The sequence below is a fragment of the Chiloscyllium plagiosum genome, chromosome 41 (assembly GCF_004010195.1).
Source record: "Chiloscyllium plagiosum isolate BGI_BamShark_2017 chromosome 41, ASM401019v2, whole genome shotgun sequence".
Taxonomy (NCBI): Eukaryota; Metazoa; Chordata; class Chondrichthyes; order Orectolobiformes; family Hemiscylliidae; genus Chiloscyllium; species Chiloscyllium plagiosum.
In genome coordinates, this window is record NC_057750.1 from 14,357,157 (window position 1) to 14,379,652 (window position 22,496).

General features: G+C 39.2%; 1 protein-coding gene across 1 annotated transcript in view; it reads left to right on the top strand.

Moving 5' to 3' along the window:
* Positions 1-22,496, top strand: part of LOC122542710 (ryanodine receptor 1-like) — a 393,921-nt gene that overhangs the window by 202,994 nt on the left and 168,431 nt on the right. Inside the window, exons 43-53 of the mRNA XM_043680690.1 lie at positions 1,904-1,998; positions 4,146-4,281; positions 5,481-5,667; positions 7,654-7,762; positions 10,642-10,762; positions 13,096-13,265; positions 15,269-15,489; positions 16,215-16,305; positions 17,683-17,823; positions 18,747-18,910; positions 21,220-21,298. Coding sequence (XP_043536625.1) covers positions 1,904-1,998; positions 4,146-4,281; positions 5,481-5,667; positions 7,654-7,762; positions 10,642-10,762; positions 13,096-13,265; positions 15,269-15,489; positions 16,215-16,305; positions 17,683-17,823; positions 18,747-18,910; positions 21,220-21,298 — 1,514 coding nt within the window. The remainder of the gene's footprint in view (positions 1-1,903; positions 1,999-4,145; positions 4,282-5,480; positions 5,668-7,653; positions 7,763-10,641; positions 10,763-13,095; positions 13,266-15,268; positions 15,490-16,214; positions 16,306-17,682; positions 17,824-18,746; positions 18,911-21,219; positions 21,299-22,496) is intronic.

The window sequence follows — 22,496 nt, forward strand, 5'->3', positions numbered from 1 at the left end:
TCATCAGGTGATCCTGATGAAGGAGCGGCGCTCTGAAAACCAGTGATTTTTAAATTAAATGGGTGACACCTTGTTTTTAAACTGTGTCCCCTACACAATCTTTATCCTACAACAGAAAGCATTCCTTCAGCATCCACCCTGTCAAGTATCGTCAGGCTCTTATATGTTTCATTAAGATTATTATTTTTCTGAACTCCAATGGTTATGTGTGCAGTTTGTCCAACGTATTTCCCAAGATAACACCCTCATACCAAAAATCAGTCATGAACTGTCTCAGAACTGCCTCAAATGCAATTACATCCTTGAATGAGGAGACCAAAGCCATAGACAATATATGTGATATAATCAAATGAATGCCTTGTATAACTGTAGCAAAAATCCCTACATTTGTGTTCAATTTCCTTTTCAATAAACAACCATATTCTATTTGGCTTCCTAATCACTTGCTGTACATGTATAATAACATATTGTAATCCATATACTAGGAGACCATATTCTGCAGTACCTCAGAGTTCTGCAGTCTCTCCCTCTCTTTAAATAATATACTGTTGTTCTATTCTTCCTGCCAAAGTGGACAAGTTTATATCATGTTATGCTTCATCTGCCAGATTTTTTGCCCACTTAACCTTTCAATAACTTTGTCTTATTTCATGACTTATTTTTGTAGCAATTTTTGCATAATCACCAAATTTAGATACCATGCTTTCAATCCCTTGATCCAAGATATTCCATCCTTTCAGCCAAGTCATTTAAATAGATTATAAGTAATTGAGGCCCAAGCACTGATACTTGTGGCACTTCAGTTGTTGCACCTTGCCAACTCGAACATGGCACATTGAAACCTATTCTTTATTTCCTGTTAGCTAATAAGTCTTCTGATAATAGTTTAATCTCTACATCATGTGTTCATGTAGTTAGTAACTGTTGAGTGGCATCTTGCCAAATGCCTTCATAAAATCTAAGTGCACCACATCCACAGTTTCCCCTTTATTCACAATGTTTGCTACTTCCTCAAATAAGTCTAATAAATTAGTCAAGCATGATTTCCCTTTCACCAAACCACGTTGACTTGATCTAATGGCAAGAAAACCTAATATGCCGCAATTACCTTCTTAAACTAAATGCGAACATTTTTTCTGTGACAAATGTTAAGCTAACTGGCCTATGGTTTCCTTCTTTCTATCTCCTCCTATTTTGAATAGAGGTATTTGCTATTTTTCAAAGTCTTGTGGCCTTTCCAGAGTCAAGGGAATTTTGGAAAATTAAACTAATGCAACTGCTATCCCAGCAGTCACTCACTTTAGAATCCTAGAAAGAAGTTTTATGTTACCCAAGTAATTTTCTCAGGATAGTTTCCCTATTATAGTAACTGTTTTAAGTTCATTTTTTTACTTCTCTGTTTACACATATTTCTGAGATGTTCGTATCCTCTACAGTAAAACCAAATATTTGTTCAATTCATCTGCCATCTCTTATTTTCTATTTTTACTTCCCCAGACACTCTGTAGGACCAACTTACACTTTTCCTTTTGAATACATATTGACACCCCCACCCACTCTCATTTATCTCTCCACTGCAGGCACCCTGCCTCTATTCCTGATGAAGGGCTTTTGCCCGAAATGTCGATTTTCCTGCTCCTCGGATGCTGCCTGAGCTGCTGTGCTTTTCCAGCACCATTCTAATCTAGACTCTGGTTTCCAGCATCTGCCGTCCTTGTTTTTACCTAGTTGAAAGGTGAAATAGCCTGCTTCTGCTAATTTGCGTGTTCTAGAAGATACTTCTCATTTTGAGTCACGAATACAATTGCGGTCCCTCAAAAATATGATTCTGTTCCTTGTGTCGAGAGGAGTTTCTCATCTGTTGATGCACTTGCTTATTGCAGCATGTCATTGATCTTTTCAGGTATGAGGGGGTCCACTCCACTTGATGTTGCAGCTGCTTCATGCATTGACAATAATGAACTTGCCTTGGCTTTGCGGGAGCCTGATCTGGAAAAGGTAATAAAGCTGTAAAACTTCCATGCATTATCAGACAATTTTGTTAAATCCTGGACATGACCGGCAGATAGTATGAAAAAAAGTGCATTGTGTTCCACCTGGCATCGGAAAACAATTTATTACATTAGATAATTTATTCTGTTTCGTCTTGAGTATATAAAGCTGTTCAAAACAGCTGGGAAAATCATGTTTCCATAATTTCTCAATATCCTCAACATACCTTGAGAATGCAGACTAAAAAGCAAAAACTAAGACACCCTCCCCCCACCCAAACAAAAATGTCATGGATTTTAGCATTATTTTTATAGATCGCATCGGGAATGTGATAAAGATTAATGGGCAAGACATTTGTTCTAACATATTAAACAAAAAGGAAATTACTTTTAAAATAATGTGTTTTGACTATTTACTTAATGTGAAACATTGAACAAAATGGACCAAGTATTCTCACTTACATTATTTTTTAAAAATTTACTCTTGCATACCTTATGAGTAGTGCTGGCAAAGCTAATATTTATTGCCATCCTTAATTACCCTTGGGCTGCATGGCTTACTCGGTCATTTCTCAGGGCAGTTAAGAGTCAATCACATTGCAAGGGGACTGGAGGCATATGAAGGCCAGACAAGGCAAGGTTTTCCTTACCTAAGCAGCATACGTGAACTGGAGGGTTCTCACAGATAATCATTGTCATCATTTTTTTGTAATATAATAATTTTTTGTAACATAACAATTTTATTGTCACAATTACTGAACCAATTTGCAATCTAAATTTGTTAATTAAATTGAAATTTGGCCAACTACTGTGGTAGCATTTGAACCTGTGTCACCAGATATTAGCCTAGGCCAATGACACGTATGGTCCAATGATATTGCAACTACACCATTGTCTCCCGCATAATTAAAGCTGGAGAGAATATTCATAATTTTATACTCAGCAATGATCAGAAAAATGCATTGAATTTCCAAAATTATTCCTTACTCAATGGGAGTGTAAAGATGCGAAATTTCATTCTATTATAAACAACCAAAGGCTCGAGGTGCACTGAGGATCTGACAGGGAATTGAGTTTTTTCTGTAGGAGTTGAATACAGTAAAAATAATTAAATATATCTAAAGGAAGGGTTGAGTGCATGCAAACACATTGCTTAGGTTTGAGATACTCAGCATCTGTGGAAAGAGAAACAGAGTTAATGTTTTGGGACCAATTTAGGTCTGAAGAAAATACTGCCAGATCTGTTTAGTACTTCAGACTTTTTTTTAATGCCTGAATTCCAGCATCATAGTACTTTGCTTCTATTTGTAGATGAATGTGTAAAAGTAACAAAATAAAACTGGAAAATGAGTTGTAAACTGAAATGTTACACAATCAAGCGTTTGACAGTTTGTAATTTTTACATTGAAAATTGCATACTATGCAATATAAACAGCAAAACTGATATATTGGCAATGTCACCATTAGGTAGCGCAATGATTCTGCATGTGCAGAAACACAGTGGTGCAGTGCTACATCACAGCAAAATGGAGGAACTGGATCTGCCTGCCATGAAGATAGTGCTGTCCATGAAATCACAGTGTAGGGCAACCAAGATCACTCAGTTATACCTGCATTTGTAGCAGACACACAAATTAAAATTCATGTGTTGCCCCATGAGGTCACAATGCAGTCTTTTCTCAAGTGTGGTTTTCCATGTATTTTCTTAAACTCTTTAGAACCAATGATATCTTGGAGCGTACACTCCCATTTTTAATGCGTGTAAGCTTTCAAAAGACAAAAGCTTTGATACATTGCTGCAACAACAGGCTAGAGTTGATTGCCGCAAATATGTAAGTTTGATGTTGCAAGTCACATATTTTCAATACTAAATGGAAATGTAATCATGCTGGGGCATTTGAACATCACTCTTTTCTGAACTGGTCCAATCACATGTGGGTACTGAGGTTATCTGGGTGCACTCAGACGCATACTGGCAACTGATATACAGTCATAGCTAGCTGATATCATGAGGACCATCTGGATGTGTGTGTGTTCTGTGTCATCTTTGGCATCGCAAGCACAAACTCCACTTTAAATGACGTCCTGTTTTCTTTAGCATAGTAATTTTTAAAAGTCATTCTCTTGGCTTTTGTCATTTATTTCCAATTTTAGGTGGTGACATACCTGGCAGGATGTGGACTGCAAAGCTGCCCAATGCTTCTGGCAAAAGGATATCCAGATATTGGATGGAACCCTGTTGGAGGAGAGCGTTATCTGGACTTTTTGCGGTTTGCTGTATTCGTTAATGGTAAATAGACCAATTTAGCAAACATCAGTAAAAGATAATTAAATGCCCATTTCAATATATTTCTAGAGTCAGGGATCATATATAATACACTGAATTTCACAATGTTGGCACAAGCACAGATTGTATAGATATATGGGTGCGATCAAGTTATTGAAGTTGTCAACCTAGAATGATTAAGTCATCAATTGGAGAACTGGGACTTTTCACCCTGGAGCAGAGGAGCCTAAAAGGAGATTTGACAGAAGTTTTTAAAATGATGAGGTGTTGGACAGAGTAGACGGGCAGAAGCTGTTCTTACTCACAAAAAGATTAAGACCAAGAGGGCTGAGTTTGAAAATGGTTTGCAAAAAAAAAAAAATGTGATGTGTGAGAAATCTTTCTCATGTAGCTAGTAGTTTTAATCTGGAATGCACTGCTGAGAGATGTGATGAAGGAAAGTTCAATTGAGGCATTCAAGAAAGCATTAAATGTTTCTATTCAAATAATCAATGTGTAGGAATACAGGGAAAAGGTAGGATAGAATAGAAAGAATCCCTACAGCATGTCAATAGGCCCTTCGGCCCAACAAGTTCACATCGACCCTCCAAAGAGTAACCTACCCAGACTCATTCCCCTACATTTAACCCCTGACTAATGCACCGAACCTACACCTCCCTGAACACTGTAGACAATTTAGCATGGCCAATTCACCTAACCTGCACATCTTTGGATAGTGGGAGGAAACCCGATCACCTGGAGAAAACCCACACATACACAGGGAGAACGTGCAAACTCCACACAGACAGTTACCCGAGGCTGGAATCAAAGCTGGGTCCCTGGTGCTGTGAGGCAGCAGTGTTAACCACTGAACCACCATGCCACCCCAGAGATTGACACCAGGTCATAATGCTAACTCAGCAGGAATAGTTCTCCTATCAACTCTTTCTGAACCCCTCATTATTGTGACATAACTCTATCTGAACTGTATTAATTATAATCTATAGAAATACTATCTATCACAAAGAAAAAAACAGTAGAAAATGTGACTACAATTAATGAGAAATATTTCATGATTCAAAAAGAAATCTTTCCAGTAGTGAAGTGCAACTACTTCTAGATATTTTTAAGGCAAAGTGATTGAAAAGGTTGAATTAGATACTTCTTTCTTTCGTAGTAGTAGCCACCCACCTGCCTGTACAATGTTTTCTGTATGATTGCAGGAGAAAGTGTAGAAGAAAACGCCAATGTTGTTGTGCGTTTATTGATCCGTCGCCCTGAATGCTTTGGACCAGCCCTCAGGGGTGAAGGTGGGAGTGGCTTGCTAGGAGCCATTGAGGATGCCATCAAGATTTCTGAGGATCCTGCCCGTGATGGACCAACAGTCAAGAAAGATCGTAGACGGGAATTGTAAGGAAATAAATTAAGTACAATCAATATGATATAAATGTTATTTCTGTCTCTTGCAAGACTCCCAAGTCTAAAAATCTTTGTGGCCAAAAATTTGGAAGCCTAATTTCTGCATGAAATTAGAGCAGGAGTAGGGAATTTGTCCCCTCAAGCTTCTCTGACATTCATATTTGCGATGTAATGTGCAAGAAAGTTTTCTCACGTAGCTAGTAGTTTTATTCTGGAACGTAGTCCTCTCACTGGCAATTATCTGAGGCCAAACCAAACCCATTCACTGCCTCAGTGTTGTCTTTGACCCTATAATTTGATTGAGTGATAGAAGATTAAAACTGGGGAAAAGCTGTTCCCATGAGCTGATGTTACAGGAATTATGGGGAAACAGATTTATGATATTCGACAAGGATTTCAGGGGGATATGAGGGAGAACGTTTTAACACAGTGAGTGGTAATGACCTGGAAATCATTGCCGGTGAACATTGAGATGATAAATGATTTCATAAATTAGAAGGGCAGTTGAGGAAACGTAATTAGATGGCTACAGGGATTGATTAGTGGAGTGGCATTGACTGGATCATTCCATGGATGGCCAGCATAAGACTATAGTAGGCTGAATGGGCTACTTCTGTGTCATAAAGGACTATGTCATCTATCTGCAGCTCTGTGTTTTCCTATTTAGATCAAGCAGACCAATTGCTTGTTAACACAATAGTGATTGCCTACAATCACTAGTGATTTGTGAGCAGCACGGTGGCACAGTGGTTAGCACTGTTGCCTCACAGCGCCAGAGACCCGGGTTCAATTCCCACCTCAGGCGACTGACTGTGTGGAGTTTGCACGTTCTCCCCGTGTCTGCATGGGTTTCCTCCGGGTGCTCCGGTTTCCTCCCACAGTCCAAAGATGTGCAGGTCAGGTGAATTGGCCATGCTAAATTGCCCGTAGTGTTAGGTATAGGGGTAAATGTAGGGGTATGAGTGGGTTGCGCTTCGGCGGGTCGGTGTGGACTTGTTGGGCCGAAGGGCCTGTTTCCACACTGTAACGTAATCTAATCTAATCTAATCTAATCTAAAATCTACATGGAACATATTGTGCAATTGAAAGGCAACCTGAAATTTGGGTTGTGTCCTCTGTTGCTGTTGCCCTCCCCATCTCTGGTCTGTTTCTTTCCTGAGAAATACCTAACATTTGTTGCCCATCCCTAATTGTCTTTGTCAGCAGTTCAAGGTCAACCACATTGCTTTGTTTGTAGTCACATGTATGTCAGATCAATAAAGGATGGCAGATTTCCTTCCATAGTGGGTTTTTTTTTAGATGATAACCAATGGCAGTTTCATGATCACCATTACTGGCAGAAGCTTTCAATTCCAGAAGCTTCTGGATTACTCGTTCCCACCACTATCATCTTCCCTTCATGGCTTTGAGCACATGCAAGTGGGAACAGAATCTGGAAGTGTTTGGAGATATGTTCGTTGCAGTGTCATTCAGAGTGTAATTGACCTATTAGATGTTAGTGCAGATTAAAATAATTTGCTAACATCGGTTTTACACTACTGTTCAAGTCTAATTTCACTTGCATTATATTCACTTCAGCCAGATATTTGATGAGATTTGGTTTTTTAAAAAGAAGCTATTGTCATTTCACATCAAACACAATTTATCCTCAACAATCAGTCTGATTGTGAAACAAGGAAATGTTTGGAAGGATATGTGCCGGGTGTTGGCAGGTGGGACTAGATTGGGTTGGGATATCTGGTCGGCATGGACGGGTTGAACCAAAGGGTCTGTTTCCGTGCTGTACATCTCTCTGACTCTATGACTATAATCCAACAAAAAGTGATGATAATGTTGACAATCCTATCTGAGTCAGGCTGAGCAAAATGGCTGTGATATCAACTTTGTAATAGAGTAAATCCTATAGGTGAGCAAAGAAAAATTTGTGTAACTAAATAATGTTATTGTTGACCATGAATTTTTTAAAATCTCTTGTAGGTTTAGTGAAGAAGTCCATGAAGAAAATCGTGTCCATCTGGGTAATGCCATCATGTCTTTCTACTCCGCACTGATTGATCTGTTGGGCCGGTGTGCTCCAGAGATGCATGTAAGTGATCACCCAATGCAGATGAATGAACCAACTGCTGATTTTTAAGTTGGACCACACTTCTGAACATGTTGTGATCAGTATGTTCCAAATCTTTTTAATGAAAATTTTGAAAACGTCTGTCAAAGTTAAAAGTGACAGTTTACTTTGAAAAATATCTTATTATAACATGCAGGTTGCTGAGCAATATTGATGTGGTGGATGTGGCAAAGTTGTCTCCCCTTCTGGAGGGGATTAAGAGGCACAGTTTAAAAATAAGGAGTTCCACATTTAAGACCAAGTTGAGGTGAATGTTTGTTTTTGTTTCTCTCAGCGGGTTATTTGTGAAATTCTCTTCTCCAGGAGCAGTGGAGGCTGGATCATTGTATATTCAAGGCTGAGTTAAATGAAATCACTGTATGGACAGTCGACTAAATTATTGCTAATACTATGTAATTCATTATCTAGATCAACACTAATGTATCCCTGAATGCGTCTGTGCGACTGCAGAGTACAAGTTTGGTGAAGCAAAGGCAGCCTCCCCGCCAAATACCAACCTCTACTCATAAACTCTCCATAACCCCTCATTCCCAATATACCACCCTTTTCCCATATCCCCATCCTGCCATGACTTCTCAAACCCCTATACCAACTTGTGGCCTTGTACATGGTACTCTGGCCCTTTATAATCCCTGTGCCAACTTAATGCAAAATCTTGCTCCCATACTTTCCTCTCTTTCATGCCACCCCTGTCCCTACCCTGTATCAGTTTGCCCCGTCTCCACCATGGACAAACCTCCGCCCATGCTGGCACAATTGTTGTCTGTTGATGTCATGGCTACTTAAAAAGGAAACTCATTCATTTAAAACAACTTAAATCCACTGAAATCCTGTCAGCTAATCTCTTATGAAAGCAAATGTTTCTATTGTAAGTTCTTTGACAGTTTTGATATCCTCTATGCACCTTTTTAGCCCATTCTTCTGTCGCTTTGCAATCCAAACAGCTGCTTGATTCTCCTCCCCGCTCCACCTGGAACCATATCTACAGGGGCCCCTTGCCTCTCAAAAATAAATTCACAGAGACAGATGTGCTCTGTGGCCTCTGGATTAAAGATAATGTGGAAAGCAAAATGTGATTCAAATACAGGAAGCTTGCTCTTTAAGTGGTCTGCTGCTTCCGGAACATGTGACATCTACAAATCCAACCTCTAAGAAAATCAGAATCAATATATGTGGAGGCAAGACCTCTGATTCACATGGATTTTTTGTTGCATCTCAGAGGCTCTACATTCCAATGAAAATATAGGCTTAAGTGACAATAAAATGTTTGACATATAGCAACTCATCATTTTTCATAAAACTCAAAATTTCTGCTAATACGTGAGAGCAGTAGTGCCTTTCCACACATGTTTTAAAGTTGCATATCTTCATGCAAGCAGCTATTATCCATTTTGGGATGTTACTCTTTTACCAAAGAAAACAAGCTGTTTTTTCTCCTTTAAACGACACATTGAGATGAAGGAGCCAAACAGTAGACATTGCACTTGTACTATCTTGGTAAATTTGAGACACATAAAATGGTGAAAGAGTAAATGCTGATATTCATATTAGTTCAACTATGCTGTTGACTTATTGACAAATATTTAAATTAACATATAGTTTTTTTTTATTTTTGGCTAATGTTACACCCAGTCCCTGGATGAAGTTCCCTAAGTTCTTTCAGTTCCAAACGTGATGCCCTAAACTGTTATTCCCCTGGGTGAGAAGGAATCAACTAGCACCTCTTTATTCACCTACACTTTCGGTTAATCACAACTAGATTAATTAAAAAGGATTCCTTTTGTGGTGGACGCCTTTCTCCCAAACCACATGACCTTATGTTCTGAAAGGACTTAATTTAACCAGGCTTTCTTAAGTTAATAACATAATACCATCAGATTAGAAATGACAGGAAAGTCCCAAAAATATTTTTTTTTAAATATCAATCTCATGATTCGGTAAGTAGTAGATAATGGAACATTATGGCTGTTATGTTGAGTTGCAGTGGTAGAACTGATGCATTGAGTAGTTCATTTTGAGATTCTTGGCTTTTCAGGTTGTGTGGACTTTTTTTATTTCCTTTCAGTTGTGGCTGGCTTACAGCACTCATGATGAGAAAATGTACCTTTTCCTTCATAAGTGCAGTGAAGGGGTGCTATCTTCAAGTTTTAACCCTCATAGGATACTAATGCACACCCTAACATGCAGAGGCCAGTGGTTGCAGTTGATTTTTAATCCCTGGTTTTGTATGTACCTGGAAAGGTAAAATGTAAACATATCTTTCAATTCATATCCACAGAGTGCAATATAATACGCTGAACATGTTTTGCTGCTGAGGGGAGGTAATCAGATTGCTTTTCAACTCTGCCCTTTGGAGTCTTGCTTTTTGAAGCAAGGTGTGACATTCCAGAGGTTTACACAGGCAATCTTTTGGCATTGGGTGGGTTCCATTCTTGGAAGTTATGTTATCTTGCAGTCTTTGTTTTTTTAAAACAAGCTTATGTGTTAAAGCAAAAGTTCAATCTGACCACAAATATTTCAAAGTTGTCATGATACAAGATATCAAATATTGCTCATTAGATAGCATTGTAAAGACGGTATTTTTCAAAGAATGAGTAAAATCAACATTTAGTTCAAATAAATAACTGATTTCATACATGCTCATACATGCTGGCTTCTTGTGAAGTGTTGCTTTATATAGCAAACCAGTTCATACAACTTGGTGAGAGACAAAAGGACATCAAGTCCCGAAGAAGGGTTAATACCCGAAGCATTGACTTCTCCACCTCCTGACGCTGTGTTCTTCCAGTCTCCTGTTTGTCCAGTTTGTACTACTATTGTTTATCTTATTTTTGCAACAGCTGATCCAGGCTGGAAAAGGTGAAGCATTGCGAATTCGGGCAATCCTGCGATCCCTGGTTCCTATTGAAGATTTGGTTGGCGTTATCAGTTTGCCTCTACAGATACCTGCTTTTGGAAAAGGTAAAGCTATGTAGCCAACACTGGTGCTAATCAAAATGTTAGCTTTGATCTGGATTGCAAGCCCGAATCCTATTGTAGCAGAGTGGGTGGTAGATATGTTTGGTACAATTGGCAAACTGCAGTGCTCGAGGCAGATTTTTGACCTGATAATATTTTTGTTTTATTCTTTAGACAGCTAAACAAAAAATTTCAATAAAACTGCCTCTGATAAAGGAAGTAATGTGCTATAGCATCACTACCCTGTTAGTTGTGAAAGGAAGTAAATAATTAGCTGATGTCCACAAAGGACTTGAATGTTTTTGGGAAGAATCTTGTTAGGGCATGAGTTTTGTGGGCATAATCGTGCAAGAAGTCCAGTGAGTGTGACTTTGCCATTGAGAGCCATTTGCTGTATCTTTTATGCATTTGACAAGCAGAGAGGTGAGTTTCTTGCAAGGCAACAGCGAATTGCCAATTAAAGGGATTGTTAAACACTTCATTAATGTTTAGCTTCCTATCTGACCTAGTACACCAAACAAGTTAGATGTAAAGAATTTTCAGTGTGGAAATTCAACTTAGCCCAAAAGACCTTGGTGTTCAATGCCAGGTACCAACATTTCCAAACATGCTTCATGGGCACCAGCTACATGCACCTCACATCCAGAGATGTTGGCGTCCGGTACCTGCTATCCTGTAATAACCCTCATGCCACATCTTTACTTGACTTACAACAGTTTTTTACACTTCACTGCTGCAGTTTGGGCCACAACAGCAACTATCATTGTAATGGTGCAGCAAGGACACCGTGTCTAAGGACATTCTCGCTGATCACAGGCTGGACTGGGCTACACCCTGTTTTCTTGCTATCTTTGTACTCAATATTGCCTTTTTGCATTTTGCCCCCTCAGCTAGAGATACCATGCCCACAGTTGTGCTGTATATCTGTGCCAATTGGCGTAAGAAGCTGGTCATGGTTGTCAGGAGTCCTCAGTCAATTCAAAGGAGGTAACTTTTAGTCCCAAGTTCCCAGCACAGCAAATTAAGGGCAGCACACAATACAAGTACAGAGTCTTTGATGTGAGTTAGCTATTTGGGCCACTCAGGAGTCAGGGTGCTCCCCACAGAGGGGATGAGGAGCTGCATTTCAGGCAGTCCATCAGCATTGCTGACTTTTTCAGTTCTGTTCTGTGCTGCTTTCCTCCTGAACTGAGAGAGAGGAAGTTAGTAAGGAAGTGAATGAGAGGGAGGAAGTTAGTAAGGAAGTGAGTGAGAGGGAGGACGTTGTAAGGAAGTGAATGAGAGGGAGGAAGTTAGTAAGGAAGTGAATGAGAGGGAGAGTTAGGAAGAAAGTGAATGAGAGGGAGGAAGTTAGGAAAGAAGTGAATGAGAGGGAGGAAGTTAGGAAAGAAGCGAATGAGAGGGAGGAAGTTAGGAAGTGAAAGTGGGTGGCATAGTCGGTACTTGTGGTGCAGGTGAGGAGATCTCCCAGGCGAGTGAGTAGACAGCACAAATGGCTTGCAGGATTAATTGTGTCAGGGGTTGGAGTCGGTGAAAGTAAGCAAGGGAAGGTGTTGCAGGTGAGAGCGACACTACACTGAGAAATTCCAGCAGAGATGAAGATGACTGACTTCCACCAACTGCACCCATTGTCTTTTGGAAATGTACAACAATGATGAAACCATATAAACTGAAGAAATGAACCAACAGCCAACAGGTTATGCTGTAAACTGAAAGGTCTCTAAGCTCAAGGCAGTTAGTCATCCTTGAAAGGCATCTTGTCGCATGCTGCCTCTTCTACAAAGAAGCCTCCAGATTTTTTTTTGTGAATAGTCCAGTCATTATTCTGGTTGTTCAGTCACCCTCGATGGATAAAGTTGTGGATTCCAGATCGTTCTCGGAGAAATGGTCTGCAAGGATAAGCCCGAAGTAATTCCTTTTGGTATGATACCACTCACTTCCCCGCCATCTCCACATCCTTCGCACCATAGTGTTTACGGCTCTCTTAAAAAACAAACTCTTTTACAAACTTGCATTCTTTTGACCAAACACAATAACACCAGTAGAGCTGAGTTGCTTATCCTAGAGACTGAAGCAATTTTACTTGATTCGAGTTTTTGTCAGAATGTAACATACGATTTTTCTTTTTGTCTCCGTATACAAACTGAAATACTTTTTTTAAAAAATGTATTCATTTGTGGGATGTGGGTATCGCTGGCTGGCCAGCATCTATTGTTTGTCCCTAGTTGCCCTAACGAAATTATTATGAAAAAGATGTAATGCAAAATTACTTTTTGTTGTCATACTGAAACTCTGTTCTTGATTATTCACTTCTTTGTATTGTTTGTGATTTCCAGATGGGAACCTTGTTGAACCTAAAATGTCAGCCAGCTTTGTTCCTGACCATAAGGCTCCCATGGTGCTGTTCCTGGATCGAGTCTACGGGATAGAAAATCAGGATTTTCTCCTTCATGTACTGGAGGTTGGCTTCTTACCTGATATGAGAGCTGCTGCATCCTTGGATACTGTAAGTAGTGTAATTTTAAAAGCTTATTTTCAAGAAAGTTCACTCAAAATTATCCTCAAGTCAAATTGCAGTTCCAAGCGAATGTTTATCATACAACTTATTTTCATGTTGGAACAAAAATTTATCAGCACTTTCACTGGTGCAAATCCACATGAAAAGTTTACTACAGGTAAATAAGATGGTGGGTGGCTTGTTGGAAGTCACTATATGTGAAATCAAAGCAAAAATTGTGGTTGCTGAAATATAAACAGCAAGTGCTAGAGAAACTCAAGATCTGACAGTGTTTGTGGAGAGAGAAATAGTTAAATTGGACTCAAAACATTATTTCTATTTGTCTCTCCAAAGATGCAGCCAGACCTGTTGCAATCCTGGAGCACTTGCTGTTTTTTATCATAATTGAATGGTACAGTTGTTCCTGAAAGTTCTTCATAGAATTATGTAACCAGTGAATTATTGAGATCTGGAACTGTGATGATTTCTGGGGTAATCAGACTGAGCTTCCTGATAGTAGAATCTTTTGAAGCTTTTTCTTTGTGTCTCTTGCCTTCCAATGTCCATGTGGCCTTCATTTAGTTGGGAAAGTAGAGTGATCTTGGCCATAAATCTGCCACAATTTAGTACTAGTTCACAACAGCATCTGTAGTGCCCGGAACTGATGAGTACCTCCTCTAGATGGTTTCCAGAGATGTCCCGGTGTAAGATTTCATGCCTAGTTTCTCAGATAGGCAAAAAGAGCTTGTACTACTTTGAGCACCAACATATGATTTGACAGAAGCAAATAAAAGAATGAAAGAGATTGCAGACTTATTGATAGAGCATTTCAATTTGCCAGATCAGAGAGAAATAGGAATTGTGCTTTTAAATTGCCCAGCAATTGGCTAGTTGGCTGTTCTTCTTTTCCAAGAGAACAGTGAACTTCCAGAATGTGTTCTGTGTGCGTGCTGACTCACTGCAAGCCTTCAAAAGAGGACCTGACCAGTTCTTAGCTGGGGCAGAGTTCTAATCCCATAAAAGTTACTGCATAGACTCATGTGAAAGACAAGATTTTGAGAACAGCTTTTTCTGAAAAGCAAAGGGTCAGCTTTTTGATACAAGTATTCCTTTTGTAGTAAAATAAAGCAAAGAGCTGAGATGCTGGAGGTCTGAAACAAAAACAGAAATTACTTGCAATACTCAGCAGGTCAAGTAGCATCTGTGGGAAGAAAATAGAATTAAGTTTCAAGTCTGGCGATTCTTCATCAGAAAATCCTTTTGAAGGGTTGAACTCCATTCCTGGTTTTTGAAACTGCTGATCTCCTGATATTGACACTGACATTGATTGATGGCCGTGATGGAATTCAGCAGCGACCAGCTGTCTCAAATTTACCTACCAATTTTTCTGATATTTAAATGATAAAACAATCCTAATAAAGCTGCACTAAACTGTTGCCACCAACCTTGCTCCCAAAGCCAACATTTGGTATAAGGAAAATGAAGGATTTACTGGCCAAAATTGAGGGATGGCTTATGTATAGGAAACTAAAGAATTTTGGGCCAAATGTTGGAAGTTGAATCCTACACAGGATCATCTATTACTCGAGTATATAAGGTAAGTAATTTGACAGTTAAAGCATCAAAGTTAGAACAGTAAGTGTCATCTCCTTGGACTGAATTCAGCTGCCTCTGGAAGTAACAGGCATTTTCTGGGTTTTTTTGGTTCTCTTTACACCTAGACTTTTTTTTCTGCTGCTCATAGCCCTCCGAGGATCGTACATGCTGATGCTGAGTAGGAACTTCCAAGTATCATGAGGCTCGGAGGACATGGTTGACTAACTGGGTCTTTCTTTTTCCATCTTTTTGGTCTGATTATATGTTTCAGTCAGATTTCAGTTGACATTTACATTTTGGGTTGTGAATCATGTTAATCAGCCAACCATTCACAATTGTCATGATCCCGCTATACACAGTAAGGAGTCTGATTACTATGCAATATATATGATGCGTTTCTCCAACTGTCTTCCCAGGTTGCTTTCAGTACCACTGAGATGGCACTCGCTTTGAACCGCTACCTTTGTACTGCAGTCCTTCCTCTGATAACTAAATGTGCACCACTGTTTGCTGGAACGGAACATCGAGCCATTATGATTGATTCTATGCTGCACACCATTTACCGACTGTCCAGGGGCCGTTCCCTAACAAAGGCACAAAGAGATGTGATTGAAGCATGCCTCATGGCATTGTGCAGGTAAGCGTGCCATTGTGAAATCTGTATAAAAACAATAAACGGGTAGAGTTTCAACTTTGGCCACAGTTGGGGATCCAGATGTAAATTGCACTCAAAACTGAATCATTCTTTTTCCCTCCAGTTTCTATTCAAACTCCTTTGCAGGTAGACAAATATAAAATCTACCGTGAGCCAGTGAAATTTCTTCCCACCATCTTGGTGAATTACCACTGTATTTCCCGGCAGGACACCAGTGAATATATTCAGTGCTTTGGAGAACTGGTTCAACAAAATTGTGTGCTTCACTGATTTGTAGGGGAACTTCTAAATTCTAGCAGCTAGCACAGATCACAATGACCAAGTGTTTGACTCTTCTGATTTTTTTTTAATAGAAATATCTATCCAGAATTTGGGTGGCACAATGGCTCAGTGGTTAGCACTGCTGTCTCACAGGGACCTGGGTTCGATTCCTGCCTCGGGTCTGTGTGGAGTTTGCACGTTCTACCCATGTCTGCATAGGTTTCCTCCCACAATCAAAAGATGTGCATGTTAGGTGAATTAGCCATGCTAAATTGCCCATAGCATTAGGTGTATTAGTCTGGGTAAATGCAGGGGAATGGGTCTGGATGGGTTACTCTTCGGAAGGTCGGTGTGGACTTGTTGGGCCGAAGGGCCTGTTTCCACACATTAGGGAATCTAATCTAATCTAATCAGTTAAATTTGACAGTTTTTTCCTGTTGTTACAGCTACCTCAGGCCATCAATGCTACAACACTTACTTCGTCGACTGGTGTTTGATGTACCGATATTAAATGAATATGCCAGGATGCCATTAAAGGTTAGTTTGTGCTTGTGCATTCTCTCTGTTTTTATTGAATATGCTTGTGGAGATGTGTTGACAAATTCATGACTTGATTTGTTAAAATATAATTTAAAATTTGGTTTAATAAAAATGACTTCCTTTGTTGAGTAATACTGATAAGCCCTTAAAAGTTCTGTCTATGCACAGATTTGCTTTGTTTGTTATTTATGTGCCAGGTAAGAGGGAATGCAGATTTTGTAGCACATGTTTAGTATCTAATGATAACTTTATGGTTTTGTGCTCCTGGTAGGGAGCCTTATCTGCAAGGCGAACCTGTCGAAATTTCAGGCATTGTTTTGCTTGATTTACCAACCATTAGTTTCTGTAAAAGCATAAACAGCAAGGTTCCCTACATCAAAACACAAAGCCAGATAACTAATTATCTGTTATATGAAAACAGGCTCCTGCAATAATTTACATTTTTAAAAGCTGAGTAGGTATCACTTGCATGGAAAATAGCCCCATGCATGATGTGCAATTTTGTTTCCTCTCCAAAGACACTACAAATATGTAGGGAAGCAGAATTGGAATGAGACATTGCTAACTACCAGTAAAATACTTACATTTTAATTAATCTTCTTATGAAAAAAAAGTATTGTGAAATAGCTTTCTGATCTTTCTTGAACACTGGGTTCTCATAACTGTCGAGATTGGCTTATGATCTCAAGCAGTGATTCTCAAATTGGAACCCATGAATCCCTGGAGGCCTGCAGACACCTTCCAAGGCGTCTGCAATGTAGGGACGGCCTTACAGGTTGGCAACCATCCAGGTGCTGTAATCAAAAGTAAGTAAGTCAATAGCAGCTGGAGATGTACTCTGCCACTTAGGCTCCTGCCATTTCCTTCTCCTTTAGGGATCTCTTTTTGCTCCTGTTCCTGACATCAGGTTTCCACTCCACCACCTCCGGTGCTCTCTGCCACTCCTCCTCTCTGTGGGCTTCTGCTTTATCTGTCCTGTGCTCTCTCCATGCCCCTGTAATGTTTATTGTGCTTCACAGGCCACCTTCTAACCCTGCACTCTTAGCATTTTCTGCATCTGTTCCAGTTACTTGCTCCCATTGTGTACATGCCAAGGATAGATTGACTATGCAGTGAGAAGGAGATACACCCTCCTTCGCGTCTCACTGTTATCTTTAAGAGCTTTATTAAACATACTTTACGCAAGATATTTATTACAGTGTATTAAAATTTTGCCGGCAGTCTATGATTGCTCATGTGTAAAGAGATCCTTCAAATGAAAATTTAAACAGCTATTGTATGTTCAACTGTAACTTATTACCACTACCTACAATTAATGGCAGTTGTCTCTTCATTTTGCTAAGTAAAGGCTATCTTGTGTTTATCCCACTCTAGTTGCTAACAAATCATTATGACAGATGTTGGAAATACTACTGTCTTCCATCCGGATGGGCAAATTATGGAGTGACATCTGAGGAAGAACTCCACCTAACTCGTAAACTCTTCTGGGGAATCTTTGAGTCAGTGTCACAGAAGGTATACTGGGAAGGGCTGATACATGGCAAAATCATAATATTAAAGGTTGAAATGTTCATAGATATTTATTTAAACCAAGGTAAAAATGTTTGTACATCAGGATGAAGTATGCAGTGTGGAGCAAACCTATGTAGATGAGCAAAACGCTCTGTTCCTCAGGTTTCAATTTGAATGCCAAAACCTCAATCATTGTTTCAGTTGGAATCAGATCATTCAATAGGTTATGGATTGAAAAGAGCCAAATGGGGAGATGGCATAGTGGTAATACCAATGGACTACCGAGCCAGAGGGCCAGAATATTATCCAGGGAACACAGATTCTGGCGGCTGGTGAAATTTAAATTCAATTAATAAAATCTGGAATTAAATTGAGATTCAGTTATGTGACTTGTATAAGCAGCCATGGCTGAGGTGGTAACAGCGTGGTCGCCTCTGAGTCACATAGTTCCCAGTTCAAGGGATTGAGCATAAAATTTACGACTGACAATCCAGTGCTGTATTGAGGGAGCATTGATGTTAAACTGAGATCCTATCTATCTGCTTGAATGAATATACAAGATCCTACAGCACTAATTTGAAGGCAAGGAAGAATGTTCTTCCCAACATCCTAGCCAATATTTATCCCTCAATCAATTTTCTTAAACAAAAGCCATGATCACAACGCTGTTTGTGGGAGTTTAATGAGGACAAATTAGCTACCATGATTCCTACCTAAAAATTATGAATAAATTTCAAAAAATGCTTCTTACAAAAAATTAGTTGTGAAGTGCTTTGAAGCGCTCAGTGATCTTGAAAAGAGTTATACATAAGTGACAGTAAAATCTAAATAAGTACGTCTGTTTTTGTTTGTTTTTTGAGGAATTTATTGCATGAGTTAACATCTGGTAGAAATAGAGATTTAATGAGATTGCATGTGTTTTGCAGAAATATGATACTGACTTATTCAAGGCCGTGATGCAGTGTCTGTGTGCAATAGCTGGTGCACTGCCACCAGATTATGTTGATGCCAGCTATTCCTCCAAAGTCGAAAAAAAAGCTTCAGTGGATGCAGAAGGCAACTTTGACCCAAAACCTGTCGACACAATGAAGTATGAATTATTTTAACTTTTTTCTCAGCTGACTTCGATCTCTGTGAACTGCTAGTTTTTCTGATGTCTTTGAGTTTAATCTTCAAATCATATAAAAATAGGTATCTATTTATTGCAAGTCCTGTGGCACAGTGGAGAGCACTATCATCTCTGGGCCAGATGTTCCGGGTTCAAGTCCCACTTGTTGGACATACACCATTTGTCCATAGTAGGGCTAAATGGGTGGTTCATCAGCCTGTAAATCCTTCCAACAGATCTAATGGCACATGGGAAGGTTTGTGATCAGCCATCCTATAAAACACAATAGAAAACTACTGCAGTACTTTACCAAGCCTAATCATGGACTAATCCAACAAAGTCCATGGTCATAAGTGCCATGGTGCCTGAAGAGAAAAAGATTTATTAAAGGAGAACAATCTGTGTTCTTCTAGTTTGTTTTAGATAGTTTTTCTTCCTTTCAGAAGTCTTTTTCTATGCAATGACTTTTTATTCTTCTTTTGTATCCAAGATTTGTACCTAGGTATTTTTACCTAAGATGGCACCATAAGAGGCAGTCTTTCTTTCTCTCTCTCTTTCTCTCTCTCTCTCTCTCTCTCTCTCTCTATCTCTCTCTTTCTCTCTCTTTCTTTGTTCTCTTTCTTTGTTCTCTTTCTTTTTTCTCTTTCTTTTTTCTCTCTCTTTTTCTCTTTCTCTCTCGTTGTCTGTCTGTCTCTCTCTCTCTCTCTCTCTCTTTCTCTCTCTCCCTTTCTTGCTCTCCCGCCCCTCAGACCAGTCACTTACATTAGAGAGCCTTTTGGAGGGATTGTACCTGTAGAAGAGATTACAGAGATGTGCTGTGACAAGATATCATGAAGGAACCTTTGCACAAATAATGTTTGATACTTTGGGGAACTTGGCACTAAGACAAACCAAGCGATAGAGTAAACAAGATTTGGAGTTGAGGAAAAGACCTGCATGGATATGAGGGAAAACTAAACTTGTTCAAGGATTTGAAAGTAAAGAACAGAAATTAAATGATTTATGAGCCAAGGATAGTTTTTGAAGAGGGTCGGGGAGGGTAGTGAGGGTGACAGTGAGGTTCACTATCCAACGTGAAAGCCAGTGTTATCTTTGTTGTGACATGTAGGAAAATGTGGAAGCTAATTTGCCCATGCAAATCCCACGCAATACTAGATAACAGTTCTGATTTAGTGATATTGGCTGATAGATGAATAATATACAGATGTTTCAAGAAATACATGTAAGATGATCAAAGGTGCTACCAAGTAAAACAGGAGTTGTGGATCTTTTGTCAGAGAAAGCCCAATGGTATTAGCCATGATCCCATTCAATCTAGGTGTGGTGAAGCAGACATATACGTTTGGACCCTTTAGACTTAATAGAGCAAAAAAATTGGAACGTACTGGGGGAAATAGTAGGGGTAGGAAACTATTAAGTTTTATTAGAAAATGAAAGGATGCAAAAAGATGATTGAATAAATCAACATCAGCAAAAGAACCATCTTGAATGGAAGGCTAACACATTGGCAATTAGCGGCTTAAAAATGCAGTTTCTCCCAACAATAGCTGTAGGAGGATGCCTGGTAGTAAAAGGATCTGGGAAATAGATGTTAAGGAATGCAAGGAAGTGTAACTTTGACCTTAGTCATACAGCATGGAAACAGACCCTTTGGTCCAACTCATCCACGCCAACCAGCTATCCTCAACTTATCCATACCAATCAAATTTCCTAAATGCATCGAGTCCCATTTGCCAGCATTTGGCTCATACCCCTTTGAACCCTTCCTAATCATGTACCTATCCAGATGCCTTTTAAATGTTGTAATTGTCCAGCTTCCACCACTTCCTCCGGCAGCTCATTCCATGCACACACCACCCTCTGTGAGAAGAAGTTTTAAATCTTTTCCTCTCACCTTAAACCTATGCCCTCTAGTTTTGGACTCCCATCTTTGCAAAAAAGACCTTGGCTATTCATCATATCCATGTAGGAAAATGAATTTAAACCTGTATCTGGGCACCCCTCGGCCTCTGACACTCCAAGGAAAAAAGCCCCAATCTATTCAGCCTCTCCCTATAGCTCAAACCTTCCAATCCTGGCAACATACTTGTAAATCTTTCCTGAACCCTTTCAAGTTTAACAACATCTTTCCTATAGCAGGGAGACCTTGACTGAATCCACAGAGATAGCAAAGTCAGGTTTGACCATCGGTATAGGTAGGGATGTTATATAGAGCGAGAGGAGCAACTGATTTTTTTTTTAAACTTGTTTTGTGAGTCAAACTATTTGATGATATTTGATTATATTTACAGTGTCATAATTCCTGAAAAGCTGGACTCTATTATCAACAAGTATGCAGAGTATACACATGACAAGTGGGCTTTTGAGAAGGTATGATATCTCTACTGCTTTCAGCTTTTGCATTGAAATATGTTGCCTTTCACTGTGCTAACCGGCTTCAACCAGATTTTGGAACTGTAAAATCTCTAATCCATGCAGAGCAGCAGTTTAGGTGGGTTGTTTTGTGACATTGTTAAATCCTATTGTTGGCTGTCTGGCCTTTGCAAATTTACCTATACAGTACATGCAAAACTGAACTGTATAAATTTCCATACAGCGCAAGTCTGAGTTTCAGTTACCTGCACCTTAAAAGAAAACATTTTTTAAAAAACTTGCCCCTCAGAAAATGTTCGTGTCTCACATGCTTAGAATGCGTAGTCTGCCATGAACACCGTTTGCCAAAATCGCAAGTTTTTCTGGGAATGTATCCCCTTTGAATAGCCTGATTTCACTGTGTTGTAATCGAACCAATATAGAACACTCATAACTTTTGTTCCAATCTTTTGATTAATGCTTATAATTCAGACTTTCTTCCAACATTTTCAAGGCATGCACAGCAATAAGTACAGTGAAGATCAAAGCTCCTTTGAATTAAAATTTGCTCCCTTATGTCTGCCTTCTGCAAAAGATAAGTCAAGGGAGATACAATTGTTCTTTATTTTCAGTTCACAGCATCAAAGACTTTGTGGGATGTCTACACTATTCATCTCTTTGCTCCAGCAGGCAATAATTACCAAATTGCAAGGCTATTATTTTCAATCAAAACTGTCATACAGAAGTAATACACTTGCACAGAAGCAGAAAGACACAAGGTGTTTCTGAGGGAACACACATTCACTAAAGATGCATGCAGTCCAAGAGATCAAAATGCCTTCAGAACATGTTTTAAACTGTTTGATAATGAACAAGATCTTTTGGAACAAATAGTCTTTCATACACCTATTCATAATGAGGTTTGAAAATGGATGAGGTGATATTCTTGTTCCAAGTAAGACTTCCACTTATCAATTGAATAAATTACAATAGTTCTGGAAACTAAATTTGAAAAACAGACATTTTAGTCCTAAACTAAAATAGAATAGGCATAGCAGGGGTTTTATGCCAAAGTAAAAATTCATACTGCAAGCATTACCACATGATGCAATTCCACAAAAAAATTCTCTGATATCAGTTATTACAGACTGCATATTTCAAATTATGATTGTGCATGGAATATATTTGGGAAGTGAGAAAAATGGTGTATTTTTCA